The sequence below is a fragment of the Symsagittifera roscoffensis genome, chromosome 1 (genome assembly GCF_963678635.1).
Source record: "Symsagittifera roscoffensis chromosome 1, txSymRosc1.1, whole genome shotgun sequence".
NCBI classification, from domain to species: Eukaryota; Metazoa; Xenacoelomorpha; order Acoela; family Convolutidae; genus Symsagittifera; species Symsagittifera roscoffensis.
In genome coordinates this window covers 12,899,236-12,919,438 of record NC_087062.1, presented here as the reverse complement: position 1 = coordinate 12,919,438, position 20,203 = coordinate 12,899,236, and the positions used below count along the sequence as shown (strand labels likewise).

The window sequence follows — 20,203 nt, the reverse complement described above, 5'->3', positions numbered from 1 at the left end:
GGGCTTAAACAGTCTTTAAGTTTTTTGGGCAACATGGATTAAGCTCATCTGCTCGTTTCAATTTTTTTTCGCATTTTCTAAAATAAAAGCAAAAAGTAATGCTAATAGTGGAAAGAGATTGAAATATGAAAAATACTGATGCAGACAGAGTTTTTGCGAGACGTTTTCGATGAAAAATTTAAAAAATGAAGTTTGATTAATAAGTTTTTCTTTCAACTTCATAGGGGACATTTAGGTATTATCCTCATCAACATCTTGCAACATTCATCACTTAATGCAGTATTAAAAGCTAAAATGATGTTTTTTAAATAAATTTTTTCATTTATATCTATTTTATATCTTTAAATGCGGGCTTCACTATCTCGCCATGTTCAAGCTTTTTCAACGTATTAAATTTGCTTGTTTAACGAAAGAATTTTTCACGTTTAAGCTATATCGTTTATTGCAATGGTTAAGATTTTTTAATCGATTTTCCGGCTTGAATTCAGCGTTTAATTTACCAAGCTTGAAATTAACAACCCAATAATGGGATGCTGTCAGGGCTTCCCCAGGTGTTGCGATTTTGGCCTCCATAAATGAGTAACCAATTCTTTTTAGTTTACGAGATACAGCAATTTTCGAGATTTTTCAAGTTTCTAGAAAACGTAACAAAATATGAAATTCTCGACCCTGTAGTTGCGTGCTGTCAGGGTACTCTCAGGGGTTGCGAATCTTTCCTCCAAATCTCACTTCTCAAATCTTTGCAGTTTTCGAGATATGACGTTTTTATGATTTTTTCAAATAATTTGATTTAAAAAAACTCATCATTTAAGTTTCGAAGATCTCAATCCTGTAAGGAAATTGTGAGGTTACTCTCAGGGGTCGCGAACCTTGCCTCAGAATATGAGTTCTCAAATCCTTGTAGTTTTGGAGAAATGACAGTTTTCAGGATTTTTCTAAGTTTTTCAAAGAACTTAGATGCAGAAAAATTCACAAAATTTGAAGTTTTCATCTCTATACTAAGGCTCTATCAGGGTACTAACAGGAGTTGTGAATTTTGCCTCCAAATGTGACTGCTCAAGACTTTGTATTTTTCGAGATTTTTTCTGATGTCGTTTTTTGTGATTTTTTCAAAAAATTATCAGAAAACTTAATTTTTTTTAAATCTGAAATTCCTATTTCTGTATTGAGGACAGTCAGAGTAATCTCAGGGTCTCAGGGGTTGCGTAATTTGCCTCCAACCATGACTGCTCCAATCCTTGTAGTTTTCGAGATATGAAGTGTTTTATGATTTCTTTTTAATTTTTCAGCAAACTTGGATTTTTTCAAAACTTTTGAATGGTTTGAATTTCTCAACTTTGTAGTTGAGTACTGTGAGGGTAACCTCAGGAGTTTCATGTTGGAGTGTTGCGTCCCAATGTGACTGCTCTAATGCTTTTTGTTTCCGAGATGTGACGATTGTAATGCTTTTCTTAATTGCTCAAAGAACTTCGATTTAAAAATTTTCTAATGTTTTCATCTTTGGTGATGCTTTATCAGGGCACTCCAGGGGATGCGAGTTTTTTTTATTTAAATATGACTGCTTGAATCTTTGTAGTTTCTGAGATATGACGTTTTTTTGATTTTTTCAAAATTTTGTTAGAAAACCTAATTTTTTTCAAAATTTGTGGAATTCTTAACCCTGACTGCTCGAATGCTTTTTGTTTCCGAGATGTGACAATTGTAGTGTTTTTCTTAATCGTTCAAAGAACTTAGATTCAAAAGTTTTCTTATGTTTTCATCTCTGGTGATGCTTTGTCAGGCTCAGATTTGCATCTAGGTTGAATCCCGGTGGAATCTGTTTTTCGTTATGAACTGTCTTGGGTTTTCAGTTTTTTGGTTTTTGCCTCAATACTTATCGGATTAGTTTTCGGTCTGTTGTTTTTCTAATGCTCAATTAAATATTGTATAATTTCCATAACAAGGGTTTGAGCTTTGTTTTCATAAAAAAGGCTTTTTATAATTTTGTCGATTTTCCATTTTTTTGTCGATAGCTTTTCGCTTGCAGGTTTTTTGGCTGAGCCTTCGTCGGCTTACTTACCGATGCGCTTAATTGAATGAAAAACATTAAATTTCATTCAATTGCTAGTGAACAAAAACGTTCGTTGCGATGGTTGAGTTTTTTTCAAAAAGTGATCATTAACTACTATGAATTCATAATTTTAAAGTTCATCGTGTCTATTAAAAGTACGTGATTCTTATTGCTTAAAAAAATGCAAGTGCGAACTCAATTCATCCCAAAATTTAATCGTTTTTTGGTTTCAGATAGCAATTTACAGGAAATTTTTCGTGTTTGACTAGGCAGCGGAATAAATAAATTATGTATTGATAGACTTTTTAAATTAGATTACATATATGACAACAATTTTTATTTTTAAATTTTCAAATTAAAAAAATCAAAAAAAAAATTAGTTCAACGTCATTTTTCTAAACGTTTGTTTTAAGTAGTGAGATCCGAGTAAGTTTGTATTTTGAGTTTATTTTTTTTTATACACATCAAAAAACAAATCGCAATTTTAAGAGGCATACTCTGCGCAAAATGGCTTTGATTTTTAATTTTTGACGTTTAATGGCTTCGAGTATTGTGATAAGTTTGTTTTCGAAATTTTTCATTTGAGTGACAATTTTGTTTTCATGTTTCTTTGGCTTTGTATAACTTTCTAGAGTTTGCTGAAAATAAAATAGGGCTTAAACAGTCTTTAAGTTTTTTGGGCAACATGGATTAAGCTCATCTGTTCGTTTCAATTTTTTTTCGCATTTTCTAAAATAAAAGCAAAAAGTAATGCTAATAGTGGAAAGAGATAGAAATATGAAAAAAACTGATGCAGACAGAGTTTTTGCGAGACGTTTTTGATGAAAAATTTAAAAAATGAAGTTTGATTAATAAGTTTTTCTATCAACTTCATAGGTGACATTTAGGTATTATCCAGATCAACATCTTGCAACATTCATCACTTAATGCAGTTTTTTTAAAAGCTCAAATGATGTTTTTTATATAAATTTTTTCATATATAAAAATTTTGTATCTTTAAATGCTGGCTTCTTTATCTCGCCATGTTTAAGTTTTTTCAACGTATTAAATTTGCTTGTTTAACAAAAGATTTTTTTCACGTTTAAGCTATATCGTGTATTGCAAAAGTTAAAGTTTTGTAATCAATTTTTCGGCTTGATTTCAGCGTTCATTTTACCAAGCCTGAAATTAACAACCCAATGATAGGATGCTGTTAGGGCTTCCCCAGGTGTTGCGATTTGGGCCTCCATAAAGGGGCGGATCTAGGATTTTTTCGAGGGGGGGGCGGATTTTCAAAAAATTTTCGAAAATTTTGACGACCTTTTTTTTTTAGGTCGACCAAATTGATTTTCTGAGCTCTTCTAAAGCACTAAAAGGTCCCTGTTTCTGCCAAATTTGCTGCGCCGCAGGCATATTTTTGAAAAAACAGGTCAAAAAAGCCTTTTTTTGGCGCGCGCTCCCCCTGAAAGTTAGTATATATTGGCGCCAAAGGCCCCCTTAGGAAATTTTTAGGGTCGGTCAGCAAAAAATGGATTTTTAAAAAAGTACCAAAGGGGGACCTTTTGGGTCGGCAGGGGGTCGAATCCCTGAGGGGAGCGCGTACGCCCCCCCCCCCCCCCCCCTTAAATCCGCCCCTGCCTCCATATATGAGTAACCAATTCTTTTTTAGTTTACGAGATACGGCCATTTTCGAGATTTTTCAAAAGTTTCTAGAAAACGTAACAAAATATGAAATTTTCAACTCTGTAGTTGGGTGCTGTCAGGGTACTCTCAGGGGTTGGGAATCTTTCCTCCAAATCTCACTTCTCAAATCCTTGCAGTTTTTGAGATATGACGTTTTTTATGACTTTTTCAAAAAATTTGATATAAAAAACACTCATTTATTTTTCGAAGATCTCAATCCTGTAAGGAAAATGTGAGGTTACTCTCAGGGGTTGCGAATCTTGCCTCTGAATATGAGTGCTCAAATACTTGTAGTTTTGGAGAAATGACGTTTTTCAGGATTTTTTCTAAGTTTTTCAAAGAACTTAGATACAGAAAAATTCACAAAATTTGAAATTCTCATCTCTATGCTAAGGCTCTATCAGGGTACTAACAGGAGTTGTGCATTTTTCCTCCAAATTGACAGCTCAAATCCTTGTATTTTTCGAGATTTTTTGTGATGACGATTTTTGTGATTTTTTCCTATTTGAAATTCCTATTTCTGTATTGAGGACAGTCAGAGTAATCTCAGTGTCTCAGGGATTGTGTACTTTTCCTCCAACTATGACTGCTCCAATCCTTTTAGTTTTCGAGATATGAAGTGTTTTATGATTTTTTTAATTTTTCAGAAAACTTGGATTTTTTCAAAAATTTAAATGGTTTGAATTTCTCAACTTTGTAGTTGAGTACTGTGAGGGTTCCCTCAGGAGTTTCATGTTGGAGTGTTGCGTCCCAATGTGACTGCTCTAATGCTTTTTGTTTCCGAGATGTGACGATTGTAATGCTTTTCTTAATTGCTCAAAGAACTTAGATTTAAAAAATTTTCTTATGTTTTCATCTCTGGTGATGCTTTATCAGGGCGCTCCAGGGGATGCGAGTTTTTTTATTTAAATATGACTGCTTGAATCCTTGTAGTTTCTGAGATATGACGTTTTTATGACTTTTTTCAAAAAAATTTTTAGAAAACCTAATTTTTTTTCAAAATTTGTGGAGTTCTTAACCCTGACTGCTCGAATGCTTTTTGTTTCCGAGATGTGACAATTGTACTGTTATTCTTAATCGGTCAAAGAACTTAGATTTAAAAGTTTTCTAATGTTTCCATCTCTGGTGATGCTTTATCACTAGAGATGCGAACCATCTCTAGAAAACGTAACTTCAAAAATTTCACCAAATATGAAATTCTCAACCCTGTAGTTGGAAGCTGTCAGGGAGTTGGGGCCTGCAGAGTACTCTGAGGAGTTGCGAAACTTGCCTCCAAATGTGAGTGCTCAATTTTTTGTAGTTTTGGGATATGACACTCTCCTTGGTTTTTTCAAAAATAAAATTAGAAAACTTCAATTTGAATATTCTTAAAATTTGAAGTTCCCGACCCTATAGTTGATTACTGTGAGTACTCTCAGAAGTTGCAAATCTTGCGTCCAAATGCGACTGCTCATTTGCTTTTAGTTTTCGAGATGTGACGTTTTTCTATCATCTTAAAAATTTTCAATGAATTGATATGAAAAAAAAATCACAAAATTGTATGGTTTTTAATTGTACCTAATTATGTAATATTTAATTTTTTTGAAAAATGTATCGCTATTTTTCACAATTTATTTATTTAGCGTTATCAAGCGTACTGTTGGTTCCCTGAAACCTATCTCTTTGATTTTTCCCATAAACACATCTCCACGAAAGCTCATTCTAATATCATAGTCGCTTTTTTACATGCGTTTCATTTGGAGCATTTGCCGATTTCAGTGTGACAAATGGTTCAAAGGTATTCGAAAAGTTGATTCAAATCAAAAAGAAAATGCGAAACTTTCTGCGTGCGAAACTTTCTGCCGTTATTTGCTCGTGTTTGTGTTTTTTTTTGCTGTTTGTTAATTGGCGACATGATTACCCTTGTGATTAGCACGGGTATTGCAAGCGGGTTCTAGACTTTTTTCCTGTAAATAACTTAGTTCACAAAATGGTCAAATGGTAATCAGTATGTTTTATAACCGATGCATCGCTAGTGTACCACTGCATGGTTTATTAATAGCATGGCTACTGTATTTTCCCTGTGCTTAAGTTAGTAGTTGCCTATTTTGATTTTTTAAATTGTATTTCGAAAATTTTAATATTTGTAGATCGGCACAAGGTCATTCGGCTTTCATTCTGTCGACCTATTTTCCTATTGTTTTTGTTCTATTTGGTTGGTTTTATATTGATTGAGTTCTAACAAGAAATTATTGAAAAATTTTGGCCATCCTCTTAAATCCTTCGTAATACAAATAAAAAACTAAACATAAAAAATTTTCAATTTTTTGTGAGAAAAAAATTTAAATTTTTTCTAAATAAATTTTCGGCTTTTTATTTCGTTTATTTTGAAGGTTTCGAATTGAATCAACCAGCACATATGTTGTAGAAGTAAGCTATATTAAATATGCCTAAAGCGTGTGGTTCGAATCCAGTCGGAACCTGTTTTTTTTTAATTAGAAGTTTTCTTCTTTTTCGGGAAATCGTCCGCCGTTTTAATTTTTTGAAAGCCATTATTGGAAGGAATTGAGTTTAAAAAAATTTGCATTTTTTTGAAAATTTTTAATGGAGTTGTCACAAACAAAGTTATTTTTAAATACTGTTCATCGATTTTTTTTATTGTCGATTAATGAGCACGGCATTATTACGCATGCGCTTAGTTGTTATTCTCGCAATTAGCATTGTTACGTTGTTACCGCTACGTAATTTTTGTTCCGATGCAAACTTAATGTTCAATGGTCTTATTTGGCGTGTTATTTTTGTTAAAAATGATATTTATTCCAGACAAATTGATACCCAGATATAAAAAAATAATGGCATATTTAGGTTTTCTCGAGACTATAATTTTTTTCAAACTTTTGTAACTTAGCGGCTTTCATCTCAATTTCTGTCTACTTGTTTGGGCTATGTCTTTTTTGTATTTCAAGTTTTCTGCTTTATTGTCATCGACTTAAACTCTTTCGATTTAATTTCCGAATTAGATCTTGCATTAACTACTGATAAAGCACCGGTGGACAATATATAATCAGTACATGATAGTTGATTTTCAGCTTATTGGCTGTCGGCATTATTTTTTTATCGGCTTTTTACTCAAAATTTTTGTTTCCTACGAATTTCTGGTTTTACTTTGAAAATCGATAAGACTCTGGCTCTATATTTTCAAATGTTTGATTGCTCAAAATCAACCCCACAAGGTTGTCCTGAAAATTAAATAATTTTTATCATGAAAAAAAAGTTTTTTTTTCATTTTAAAATTTTTTGTTTTTCTAGTTCATTCTTCAGTTTTTCTTCGCTCGAAGTCTTCTTTGCTACTTCTTCTGCGTCTTTCTGGTTTAATAATATACTTGTTGTATCGCAAGTGGCGCGAAGCTCAGCGTCGCCTTTTTGTGTAATGTTAAAGCAAGCAGTTGTGACTTGGTCCATTGGAAAAGTCCGTTTGAATAATTTTGATGGCTCGATTATTGTTTCTGTAATCGGTAGATGTATTCTATCTAAAATTGCATTTCCTCCTGTGTTGATAACTTGAGTCTTGCGGAACCTTACGTCTATTTGTCTGTCTTTGACTTACTTCGCTATTTACTGCTTTTTTCCTACAACTAATTTTAAGTTCTTCGAAAAACAATTAAGTGCTTATGAACCGCAGATCTTGTAATAAGATTGTTAATCATGTTTTAAAAATCTGAGTTTTGACAAAGCTAAATTTTTAGATGTTTGAATGGTCAAAATCCAACAAAACACCAGGTTGCACTGATATGTATTGATAAATTCGAATGAATTCATTTTTGTCAACCTTACGCATCGTATACTTAAGCTTAACTCAGGTGCGATCAGTGCAAAAACGTAACGTACTTTCGTTTCAACTCGAACTGTGATAGCCTCGAGATTATTAATGCCAATTCATGAAAGCAACTCGTAGATATTAATTATATCACCCTGCTGCCTACTTAACAAAGTTCTCAATACATTTAAAATTTAGTGTATTGTCAACAAACTATTGAGCAAGGCTACAAAAAATTGTCATGTCATGCTGCGATTTAAGTCACAAAACTGCGATAGCTCTGTCATGTGGGCTGATTCTTTTCGTAGCGGAGGGAATAAATTACTCGTTAATGGCGCCATTTTTCCCAAATGAAGCCGAACGGAAGAAAGACATCTCGAAGTTTGTGGTCGGGGCGATTGTAGCGTCGAACGATGTCGCGAATATTGTGTTTTCAATTCTATTGCCACTTTGTGCCAAACCAGAACTCAATAAATTCTTCTTTGTTTCTGGAGCAATTATTGGAGCCACTGCCAACATATGTCTTGGGCTACTGGGCGACGGACCAGGTGAACACCATTTTGTTTTGAATGTTAAACCAAGAGGAGGATATTTGATCACATTTTTTCTTGGCCGATTGTTCACGGTTACATAATAACTAGTCATATGTATATTGAAAAGTTGTGAATAAACAAAACACCAATGCTGATGATGATGATGCTTAGGATTAATTGCAGACTATGTGCAGCTGCAGTCACCAAAATGCGACTAGATTTGGTATGTGTAACGACGAGTATGAGATCTTGATGTCTCGAATTTTTAGCTCTAAGTAAAAGGAAAATGTTTGTTCGTTTATTCATTTAAATAAGAGAAACTTACAATGAAAGCAGATCAGTTTTTAGGTAGCTATTGTTGATTTGCTCTTGATTAAGACCTTTTGTTATATTTTTTGTTCTTTTTTTGTTATTTTTTGTTGGTAGAATTGTAAGAATTTATTTTGCATCTAGAAAATGGAGATGGAAATTCCTCAGCTCTCAATCCATTCCTGGTTTGAATGCGAATCTTCAACTTGAGTACTCTTGAACAATTTTTACAAACAAGACTGCTCTTATATCAGGGCAAAACCTTGAGTGTTCCGACTGCCCCTTTACTAATCTCGAGATAAACTATAATTTTTGGACGGCTATTATATAAAAAAGGCTAATTTTGAGTCATGTGAAATTTAGTCTCAATTCAATTTACACCATTTATGAGGCGGGAGGTCATGCAGAAAAGTTTGGCTCATTTAACGTACTAAAATTGAATGAGCCGCTTTTAGGCTAGTGCAAACACACGCTTGATATCCTAAGATCCTTGGATTGATTATATTCGATGTCAACTTTCTTTGTAAAATGGTTGGTCTGAATAAAAAAACTATCCTGGGCAATTAGCTAACCAACTTTATCTGCCTCAAATAGTTGCTCTTTTAGAGATTTACAAATATGGGATAAGAATTATTGAAATTAAGAGTTGTTGAAGGCAATATGTTTGATCATATCCGCCGCCGCACTCCAAGAAAGTAATTTTTTCGTTGCTTGTCAAGTTATGTCGGTAACATCGAAGTGGTTGTTAGTTCATCAAATTATTTTTAAGTTGGAGAAACTTTAACTTTTTATTAGAAAGAAAGAACGAATTTATTGCTTCAGTTATATAAATATGAAAGATATGCAAACAACATAAACATTTTGCTAGACATAAGTGTTTTTGTTTCTATTAAAATAGACTACAAATGATGAGGATAGACTAAGGGTATTTTCATTGCCTGCTGAGAGTCTACCCAGCGCTTAAAAATACATGATAAAGTAATAATTAACAAAATACATTATAATTTTTGTTGAAGTAAATATGATAATTACAAAATCATTTAATATAAGCCCAAGTTCAATGAAATACTTTTAGTGATTTGATTTTCTATGTTCCAGATAGCATGAGAGAATGCCACATTTTTGAAGAGTTTTTAAAAGGAAACTTTTTCTGAAAAGTCATAAAATCGTTGGTCTCTCGAAAACTAGCAACATCCGAGAGATCAAGTTTTGGTCTGAATTTCAAGCATATATTAGTGGTCTGATAGCTTTTCAGCAGCCGTCTCAGGATCTTTTTTCTTTACAAAAAGAAAATTTTCTGAGTAGTCATTAAAACGTGGATCTCTCGAAATTTACCGAAGCTTAAGAGGTCAAATTGTAAGGCAAAATGATTATAATAAGGATCTGATTGCATCCATTCACTGAGATTGGATTGTTAAAACCCGGCAAGCGATTACTAACTTTGAAAAATAAAAGGGGGTAGTATCAATATTATCCGTAACATAGTTTTCTTTCCATTTTTGAACAACCGGCACTTTTTTGTCATAGACGAAAGATTCGGTGGTAGGAAAAGATTTTCACAAGTAGTTTTCTAAGGATCGAACCATTATTTTGCAAGCAACATGGTTTTGCTGATTTACGCGAAAAGTTTTCTTTATAGTATTCTGTTTGATCTTCTAGTTTACTATGGGTTTTTGAACAGCATAAACATGAAAATTAAAAGTTTTGTTGAATGCAAGTTTTCTCAGAACGCATGGAAAATTTTAGAAGGTCGTATACATACAGCTCATAAATCATTAACTTTTTTTTCAATAAAGTTTCCGGAAACGCTGTTAATATTGCGCTTTAAGTGAATCAAGACGGAAGTAATTGGGTTATTAAAATAGAAATAAGGGTGGAATATTTAGTGCATCCGTAAAACAGCAGACCTATTTGCATCCTAATTTTTTTTATAATTGTATCAATTGAATGAGTTTTTTAAAATGCCTTTGGTGCATAATGCTTCATTTTTGAAACAACAACTCTGTGCTTACCTATATTCGATAACTTCTGCATCCTGATCGGCAAATTTCAGTTTATTATGAACAGTTATTCGAAGGTGTGCATTTTTTTCTGGTGAAAATTACAAATTTTCTTCACAGAAGATGCGTTTAGATAAATTAATTAAGTGTTAAACATTTTGTATCGAATCGTTAGAACAGAAGACATGTCTCAAACTTTTTTAAAGTGGAATGACATCTTGAATATCGAATTTTATGATCAATTTAGCCGGATAGCGATTGGAGAAACGCTCACTACTTTAAGTTTTAAAATTTTGATTTGTCAAAGTGCGGAGAATACGCTGTTTAATATACGCTGGAGATTTTTCATTAACCGGTAGTTGGTTTTAGTTCCATCAGTTAAGATCCCTTAGCTGTACTTATATTCAAATAAAACTGCGCGAGCTTATTGCTGTTTTTATATCAGTTTTAAAATCTGCTAATTTATCGGAAGTCCGAATATAAATAGTTTTTCTAGTTTTATATCAAGTTTTTGTAAAAGTAATTTTGCCTACCCGTTGTCAAACGCTATTAATTATCAAGCGTTTTGGCTTCGTTAAAGTTTGATTGTGATAGCAATTCCGTGCTAAAGCTGGCTGGTTTCAAGCTCTTTATAAGGTTTTTTACCTTTGCGAGTCCAGCGCATGGCATTAGGAGGAACATTGAAAAGAAGGATTGAAAAGTATTTGCTTAAAATTGAAGCACCAGTTTTTATCATCAAGCTCAGGTTGGAGACTTTTCGAAAATACCATTGAAACCAGAGTTTTATTATCATTTAACGTGTAAGTAAGGAATTTACCTCTTTTATAACTTCGTCGACTCAATAAGTGTTCTATCGATTTTCCAGATAAAAAATATCATTTTTTTGGTCCAGGTCAATGAAAAGCACTCATCTGATCTCATGATGTTGATGAATATAGTTCTGGGCCTGCTGATATCTTCAAAAACTGTTAAAGGTTAAACTTATCTTGTTTAGCTAGTTTTCCTCATTATTTCGATTTTTGCGAAGCGTTCGGAAAAGATAACAATAATCGGTTGTCTAGCGGTTTGTTGGCCGGCAGTGAGTCATTGAAATGTCTTGTTCGCTGAAGTTGGCGATAAATATGTAATATGTCTTTCTGAATGTTTTTCCAGGGTTTCTGTTTTAGTGTTATTTTACGTTAACTCACTCATTCCAATGACTGTAAGGTGATCTATTCGATTGCAAGACTCCAAAAGCTCCGCTTTCAATTGTACTTTAGATAAGCCTTGGCCCATTTTCACAGTATTTAAGTTTTTTCTTTGATTCTCACTGGTGCCTCTTCGGTTAAATATTTTTTCAAGATCCTTCAGTTGCGTATTTAGCTGTTTAATTATTCAGTTCAGTTGTTTTTCTGATCTTTTAGGCGTTTTGTCGCCTCTATCGATCAGCTCATGATGTACTCCTTTTCGATTATTTCGTATAAATTTATTAATTCCGCTTTTCTTCCGATATTTGTCCAGGTTGTTCTTGAAAGCGTTGAAGGTCTTCGAGTCAATTACTTCTCCTTGCAACATATTCCAATCTGTAGCTGATATAATGGTAAAAAAGTTTTTCCACAATTCGAATTTGGCCTTCTTCGTTATCACTTTTTTGTCATTTTTCCTTGTGTCACGATTATTCCATTCGAACATGCCGTTTGTAGCTTTTGGGTCATAACAGTTGTAACCTAATTTGAACATTTCGATCATTATTCGAGGGATCGCGCTTTGCAGAGATCTACTAATAGTTTTCCTGATTTTGGCGGATATTGTTTCAATGATAGATAATCTTTCTTCGCATGAGCGTAGCACTGCGCACGATCTCTTGGTATTTGGACTTGCAATGAGCAAAGATCAAGGAATCTCATGGCATTACTTCAGGATCTTTGTCTTGTCTTGTGGTGTTCATATTTTCATCAGTCATCTTCATTTTCTATTTAATAAGTTTATCACAGCAAAAAGGCAAACAAACTATCACAACAATTAGGAAGATAACATGATTCGAACTATAAAGCATTTGTTAAAAATGCTAGAAAAACGAAAGATTTAATCATTTTTTTGCAGGACTTGGAGCATTTTTTGTTGCAGGAGGCCTATGAACTTTTTTCCCCTGTTGGAGGATTAGGAATATTGCATTATTAGAATACTTAGGGAATTGGCGGAAATTAGTGAAAAGTTTTAACTTCCTGTTTTTTTTTGCTGCAGGTGGCTATTGGTTCGCCTCCATGTGTTTCCTCTGTCGGACACTGACTGGAATCGGAGCTGGCTTGATCTGGTCAACTGGAATCCCCTTGTTAACTTCTTTGGCTCCCAAATACGCTGGCCGAGTCAGTTCTTTGGCCGAGTCAGGCGTTGGATTAGGCGTGACCATTGGTCCCCCCTTGGGCAGCCTTCTTTTTTCATTAGGGGGGTACAAGTATCCATTCATTAACTCGGGAGCAATCGAGTTATTCTTGACTATGTTTGTTATCTTTTCGCTTCCTGCTCCAACAGTGCAAAACAAAAGGACACAGATATATGACAGCGACGATGAAGCGTAAGCAGATATCTTTACCGTATGTGACAAGGACACGTGTTTGGGTTTTAAAGTGTAAAAGAACGAATCGACTTTCACCTATATAGGTCATGATGGTTTTCGTTTTTTTTTCTGAAGAAGCGTTAAAGTGCTTTCATACTAACAGAAGAGTTAAGAAGTGCTAATTTTCAGTAGTTCTTAAATTTCGAAGAGCTTCAATCTGATATATTTTTTTCGAAAACTTTTTTCGGTTTCCTTAATCTTTTAGACTCTTATTCATCCCTCTGTTCGCTGTTTTTTTAAACAATAAAAATGTATGTTGACTCTCAGTTTTTCAATCTCGTAGTTCTACTTTCGAAGTTCGGTTTTCCACTTCACTCATTGAAGGTCGAACAACTCTCGAAATCGTTTAGTGAAAGTAACTTTTTTTCACCTCTTCCTTTTAAAAAAGAATGCCGTCAAAATTGCAAACGGGATGTTAGAACTATGTTCATCGGTCTTTCTCAGTTGTTGAAGGAATACATTTAAAAAAAAGTATTATGTTTTTTGAATTTGACGTATCTTTCAGGTGATGATTTTTCGTCAAGTAAACGGACAAACAGAAAAGTTTTTTATGATACTGAGCTTTTCAATAGCTGACGGAGACGAGCTCGCTTTGCTCGATGTGTTTTAAAGTCCAATTTCTTTTTTTGATTGACCAATTGTAATCAGAGGCTTGCTCTCATGTGTGAAAAGATGGTTTTTCATCTTGTTTCATTTTTTTTCGAATTCTTCTTCAAAATTAAGAGTTCACCTGAAGTAAAAAAAATTTAGCTCTAACTTCTCGTGAACATCCTAGTGCTATTACTGCAGAAGTCATTTTTTTTATTCCTTTTTTAACTTATTCAATGAAGCACTATCATTTTGCAGTGTTGTTTTTAAGTGGTATCGCAAATGGTGCTCGGCTTCAGTGTAAAGGTTGATCACTCTCAGATTTGATTTTTCGCAGTTTGACTTTTGATTTTTGCATTTCATTTGTTCATTTCGTTTGGTAAAAGAAGGCGAACTCCACCAAGGTTGTTTTTGGTTATATTTAGTTACAGAAGAGTGAAATTTTGACTTTTTCAATTTTTTTTTAGCTTAATTTTCCAAAAAAATCGTCTTCTTTCGTGTCTTTTTCTCTTCACTATCTTGTACTGCGATGGTTTTGTTGCATCGCAAGTGTTGCGAAGCTCCGCTTCGCCTCTGTGTATTTAATGCGTCACGCACATTTTCTAGAAAAAGTTTGCCTTATGAACTTATGAATCAGGCTCAAAGCGAGGTGCAGGGGCCCGTCCCTTCCCTTTCCTTAATTTTGGTTGCCTATTTTTCACAAATGGTCGCATCTTTGGTACTTTTTAATGAAATTAATTTATAGAAAAAGCTGGCTGGAAAAAGCGCGCTTTTTAGTCAATACTTTTCAAAAAGTTCCCAAAAGAATTATTTTTGGCTACAGCACTTCGACTGCAGGAAGAAATTTGTGACTAAAAAGGGTGTTTTTTGTTTTGGAAGAGTTTTCTGAAATTTAATTTAGTCGATTTGAAAAAAAAATCGACTTGACAAGTTTTTTGAAAATCCTCTCCGTGGAGAAAATCCTAGATCCGCCTTGTTGAGTTAGTTAACTACTGTTGCGAAAAATTGTGTCTTATTTATTGTGCATCAATATTTTAGATTACTTACTTCGAAGCTTTGGGTTTAGAATCCTGCACGACTCAAATAACAGTGACGCCATGTCAACAGATGTTTCGCTACTTCAGCCGAACTCTAATAAAAATAACCGCAATCACACATCTAGCGCAGCAGCGACTAGTACTGTTCAAGCTGTTGTCTTTTTCATGTCTCAACCCGGAATTTGGGCATTCAGTTTCGTTATGCCCCTATTTGGGGTCCCCTTTGGACTGCTTGATGTTTCGATGTCGCCCTTTTTGAAGGATCATTTTGAGGTCGATGGAAATACGGCTGGACTGTACTTCTTGTCATTGGGCGCTCTCTACGCCGTTGCAGCTCAATTTGTCGGCTACGCAACCGATAAAGGTGAAGTTTTATAACAATAAAAAACTCACCTTTACGCAATTAAGGTCAGTTAGTACTTAGAGTTATTGTTGTTGTTAAGAAATTCGATTCGATATTCTTTCCACTTCTAAGTGAGGATCAGAAAGCTCTTTTTTCTCTCTCGCTAACCCCCCCAACCCCCGCCCCCCCCCCCCACCTTATACGAGCTTCAATTTTTTAGTGGAACGAGTGGTTTTATGAGGTTGATTATGAAGACCAAATATGTTTGTCGTGGCCTTATTAGTCTTCATATAAATTTTCTTAACAATCGGACTATGTGGTCAACAAATTTTACTTGAAACAATTTGCAGGTGGGGAGGAAAAGGAAAAAGAGCCGATCAGAGTTCTTTTTCATACTTATGTGTCCCGAATGCGACTACTGAGAGAGGAAAGGAATCGGTGTGAAAAATTGGTTTTGTTAAAGTAATTCAAATCTAAGAGTCATTTTCTCATTCATTTTAATGAACCTTTATTAGTTTTTTCTAAGCTAGCTGTTTTAGTCCTGTCTCAAAAAATGACATAATTTTCAAGGAAAACGATTTTTTTGTTCTTTTTTTAAGAAGAATAATTGCGATCGGAAACTTTGGCACAGCTCGCATAGAAATCGGCTTTTAGTTTCATCATGTGTAAGTCAAAACCAAAAATGAATAGACGGTAGCTGGCAATAATGACAGAATGTTCCGACGATTTTTTTCTTGCAATTTTCATAATTTGTTTTGCTTTTAAGAAGAAGTGACGGTGGTTGAGGTTGTGCTGATTGAAATTAAGGTTGCCGAAAGAAAAGCTAATCGCAAGATTAATAAAACAAAAAAATGAAATCATTGAGAAATCATTTTTTCGGACAAGGAGGATATAGATCGAACCATGAAAATCAATTTAGTCACTTGTAGTTCAGATGGTCATTTTTAGCTCTAGTAATATTGGAACAATTGTAGAACTTTGATTCGTGACCCCGACAGGGGTGCAACTATTTCTTCCTCACTTCACGCCAAAAAAGTTATCAAAACAAGAATTTTCAGCCGCTTTTCCTGGAATTTTCGTGCTTTTTGAAATTTTTATGACAACGAAACGAATCATGATTGAAAAGGTTTTAATAGAATTTTCAATTTTTATAAACTTTTTGAAATGTTCATGACAGCGGCTCACGATTGAAAGGGTTTTAATATGATTCATTATTCATCTTCGTATTACGTTCTCCTTGGCGCCTGATTTGATGTTGAAAAAATTTTGCACTCGATTTTCTTAATTAACAGTCGATGAACGTAGTGGACTTGCTCAAGCTCAAATTTGGTTTTGAGTAAAACCTATTAATCCATTTTTCTCAAATTCAGTTAATTTTTTATGAAGCGTTAATGATAAGTTTTTTCTGAAATTCAAAGAGCTTTAAGGACATTTAGTTTAAAACTTGCTATGTAATCGGTCACCAGAAATTTTTCCCGTGAACAACTTTACAAATTTTCATCACTTTTCCTACTGCTTTATCATTCAACTTTAACAACTGCTGGCTTAATTCTGGTTTACCTCTGCTGTTCGTTTGTAATTTTTTCACCTTGACATCGTATATATTTCTTTTTATTTTTTTTCGATTAAAAACTTTGCATTGCCCAAATGATTTCGGCCTATGTTTTATTGGCTTAGTGACCTATATTCAAGTCTTTTGAATGGAAACATATTTTTTATGCTCAGCTCTGGATTGCTCAAAATGCCAAACATCCTAATAGAAAGATAATCTTTTATCGCCTTTTTCCCTTTTGTTTCGGCTTGATAGGTTTTGGCCTATATTACATCGGCTCATCGGCCTCGTATTGCATACTTCGACAAGCGAAAAAGAGGGTTTTTGTGTGCGTGTCTGTGTATCGAGGGCGAGGGGGCTTAATAACTTCTTTTTTCATTTTTTTTTTTTTTTTCAATTTTTTCTCAATTTTTTTCAACTAACTTTTTTTCTATTTTCCTGTTTTTTTGGGCTTAGTAGGTTTCGTGCTATTTTATATCGGCTTACTTGCCTCATTTTGTTTGATTTGCCAAGCAAATTAAGTTTTTTGAGTGTTTTGAGGGCGAGGGGGACTTTTCATAAGTCTTAAATCTTGTTGAATTTTTTTTCGACTTGAAAGGTTTCTGCCAAGGTATTTGTTGCCACTTTGTAAATTATCTTCCGATTCTTCTAATTTCACAGTTTATTGTTTCGGCAAGTTTTTAATTCAAAACTAGCCTTATTCATTATGATAGATTAGTTTTTTCGACATTTTCGTTTTTTTTTCGATTTTCTTGTGTTGTATTGTGAAGCTCAGCTTGACCGCTGTGTAACATCTTGTCTTCCGAAAAGCTCGGTAAAAAAGCATAAGGAGACCTTCAATAATTGCTAAAAGCAGCGTTCTTCTGTTTTTAAAATTTTTTGAATGTAAAACCAACAATAGTAATGATATGAATGGTTAGATGGCAGTGATGAAAAATTATATTTCCTTCAAACTCAGCTTTTCAATTTTTATGTCTGATTGGTTTCTTTAACTATAGGCGCTCTCAATAAAAATCATTTCTTTTTCAGGGTTTGCGTGTTATACGTTTGTGTGGTGCTCGAGCCTTCTGGTTCCAGTGAACCTTATGTTCTATCTGCCTTCTATCTTCCCTTTCCTACTTCACAAGTACTACATAGTGGTCGTGCTGGCTTTCACTGGACTGTTTCTGTCCGGTGTGTTCGTGCCAGTCTTCTTCATACTGCATGAACTGGCTCTGTCTCTGGGGTTCCCCCCACAAAACAAGGACCAGCTCCAGTTGGTCATCGGAATCTGGATGAACTTCTTTTTGGCAGGTAATGTGTTGAAGTGGCATAGAGAAATGATGGAAAGTGGAAAAGCCAACAGTTTGCAATCGAAAGGCCGGAAGTTCGAGGCCCACCATTATCCGTGCTCATTCCTGTGCGGGTGCATGGTCTTAAATTACCGCATACAATTAGCGGTATGTTAGCGAACCTTAGAAGAAATCAATATGTGGTTATTGGTGGCATGGTTTTTATTTAAGCTGTTATAATGGCTATTGCGGTGACAGGGCGAAGAATTCCGTACAAAAGTATCACATACCTTTTTATCCCATATCATTTTTATCCCAATGGACAAATTTCAACGATTTTTTTTTTCAAATTAGTGTATTAGTTTCAAATTAGTCAGTTTGACATTTTTAAAGACAGTTAAAGATTTGGAGCTTTTTCTCTATCAAGGTTTCGTTGCTTGTCTTTAATAAATTGCATTTTTCTAAATAATATAGCGATATAAAACAAACAGCAATCTGTCGTTTTTAAACAAGTTTTGCAATTGAATTTTAGTATTCGGGCGTCCTTGAAACATAAATTCTCTCTGATACACTAGCTGTTGCAAGTAAAAAGTTTTGAAAGTATGTCATTTGATCTTTTTAATGAATTTTTTATCTTCCAACTTTTTGCCACTCTCTTTGAACTGTTTGCTGTTTCAGCTGGCAGAATTTTGGGATCTGTCTTGTTTGGCGGTATCATATACCCTCACTTCGGATTCGAAAAGTCTTTTCTGGCAGTGTTCGGCTATTCTCTGGTCGGCTCTCTGATCAGCAATGGTTACTTGGTGCTATCTGGAAACTATAGACGGATGTATTACGACATAGCTGTATTATTGGAGGAGGAAGAGAATTTAGACAGAGATTGAACTGTGGCATTGGTAGTTCAAGGTGTAATTCTGAAGTAATTTGTAAATAGATGGTATATCGTATTTCCTTCAGCCTCTCTTTTTTCTATTTACCCTAATTTTTCAAATTTATTTTTTGTGAACTTATTTTGTCTTGATATATTTGTTATCAAACTGAATTTTGAGGTGCTGCTAGCGTAAAAAATAATTAAGTTTTCAAATGAATGAGATCATCCTATGAATCAACCCTTGTAAAGCAAGCAAGTAGCCTGTAGCTTGGACTTTTTCTGTTTCCCTGAACAAAAATTATAAATTTAAACGACTTGAAAACTTTTTTCTGCGTGTATTAAAATGTTTAATAACGGAATATTTTACCTTTTCATTATGTCGGAAGAGTGAATATCATCTAATTAATCAATGAATGACAGAATAAATTTTTCAAATATTTCAACCGAAAAATACTGTTAAGATTGTAACATTAATCGCGCCCAGACAATTGACCCAAAGACCATTTAGATTATTTGAAACACAGCCAAAATGTACAGAAAACTCATCTAAAAAGAGTCTGTTTTGACGGAATATTTATGCTCCATGCCAATATCGACTTTTTAACGAGACATTTTTAAGCAAAAAGTTTTCATTTTATCTGAAAAGTATTTGAATTTAGCTCAAATTGAAAAAGATACTTCCCCTGTGTTTTTTTTCTAAGTTATTGGTTTTAAAGGTTGCTAATTTGGGGCAATAAATGCGCGATAAATTTTGCGCAGCAATTTAATCCGGCTTAGGAATCGTTCCAAATTGACTTGAGGCATGCTATTTTTTCAAACGCCAGTATATGATTAATATATCACTGTTAACTTTAAAAGCGTGCGGGCGTTTTTCAAAAAATATATATATTCTTTTTTTTTTTTCAATTAAATTTCCGTTTTCAATTTCTTTTTGAAATTTTCATTATGTATTTTTTTAATTAAACATATCTCCCTAGACATTAAAGAGCAGTCGTCGCCACTTTCAGGGTTTCTCTTGATGCAATTAATCTTGTTAAGAGTCGATGAACGTAGTTCAGACTCCCATATAGGTCGCGATGATTTTTAAAAAAAATTTTCAGGATCTAATTCAATTCTATGGGTTTGACTTTCAGTTTATTTTTAAGTTGAGTGCATTTCCTTTCTTTACATTAGCAAAACTTGTGTGATAGTATGAAATCTCTTGTTTTCCAACCTAAGTCGCAAATATTAGTGTTCATTTTGAAAGTGTTCATTTTGATCAATAACCAGCTATTAAGTACATCCAATGCTAAGGATATTAACACTGAGTATTATATTAGAAATAACCATTGAGCTTCAAGGTATCATGGATCTGTAGCGTATAGTTAGGAAAGGTGACCCGCAACAAAATAATAGGGTTCGAACCTGGGCAGGGTCGGATGTTTTTAAAGAACTTTTTTGTTTACTAGTTAACATGCGTCCGCTCTTTTAAATTGAGGCATGTAAATTGGTAAATTACTTTTTTTCTTCAAATTGATTGCTGATGCGTCATAATTGGCTTGGCACTTATGTAGACTCGTAATTGGCGTGCGTCACTTGCAAAATTTTGTATACTT

The 20,203-nt window shown here is 34.0% G+C and overlaps 2 protein-coding genes across 2 annotated transcripts in view; one reads left to right on the top strand and one right to left on the bottom strand.

Annotated features, from left to right (window-relative positions):
* LOC134857022 (cytoplasmic tRNA 2-thiolation protein 2-like) overlaps positions 1–12,321 on the bottom strand; it is a 465,591-nt gene extending 453,270 nt beyond the window's left edge. Inside the window, exon 1 of the mRNA XM_063873389.1 lies at positions 12,304–12,321. The gene's annotated coding sequence lies outside the window, so the exon portion shown is untranslated. The remainder of the gene's footprint in view (positions 1–12,303) is intronic.
* LOC134856942 (MFS-type transporter SLC18B1-like) lies at positions 7,441–18,709 on the top strand. Its single transcript, XM_063873272.1, has 5 exons — positions 7,441–8,056; positions 12,574–12,904; positions 14,601–14,935; positions 17,496–17,759; positions 18,416–18,709. Exons 1-5 carry the CDS (start codon positions 7,750–7,752, stop codon positions 18,619–18,621), a joined length of 1,443 nt encoding a protein of 480 aa, XP_063729342.1. The 5' UTR covers positions 7,441–7,749; the 3' UTR covers positions 18,622–18,709.
* Positions 18,710–20,203: the final 1,494 nt, after the last annotated feature.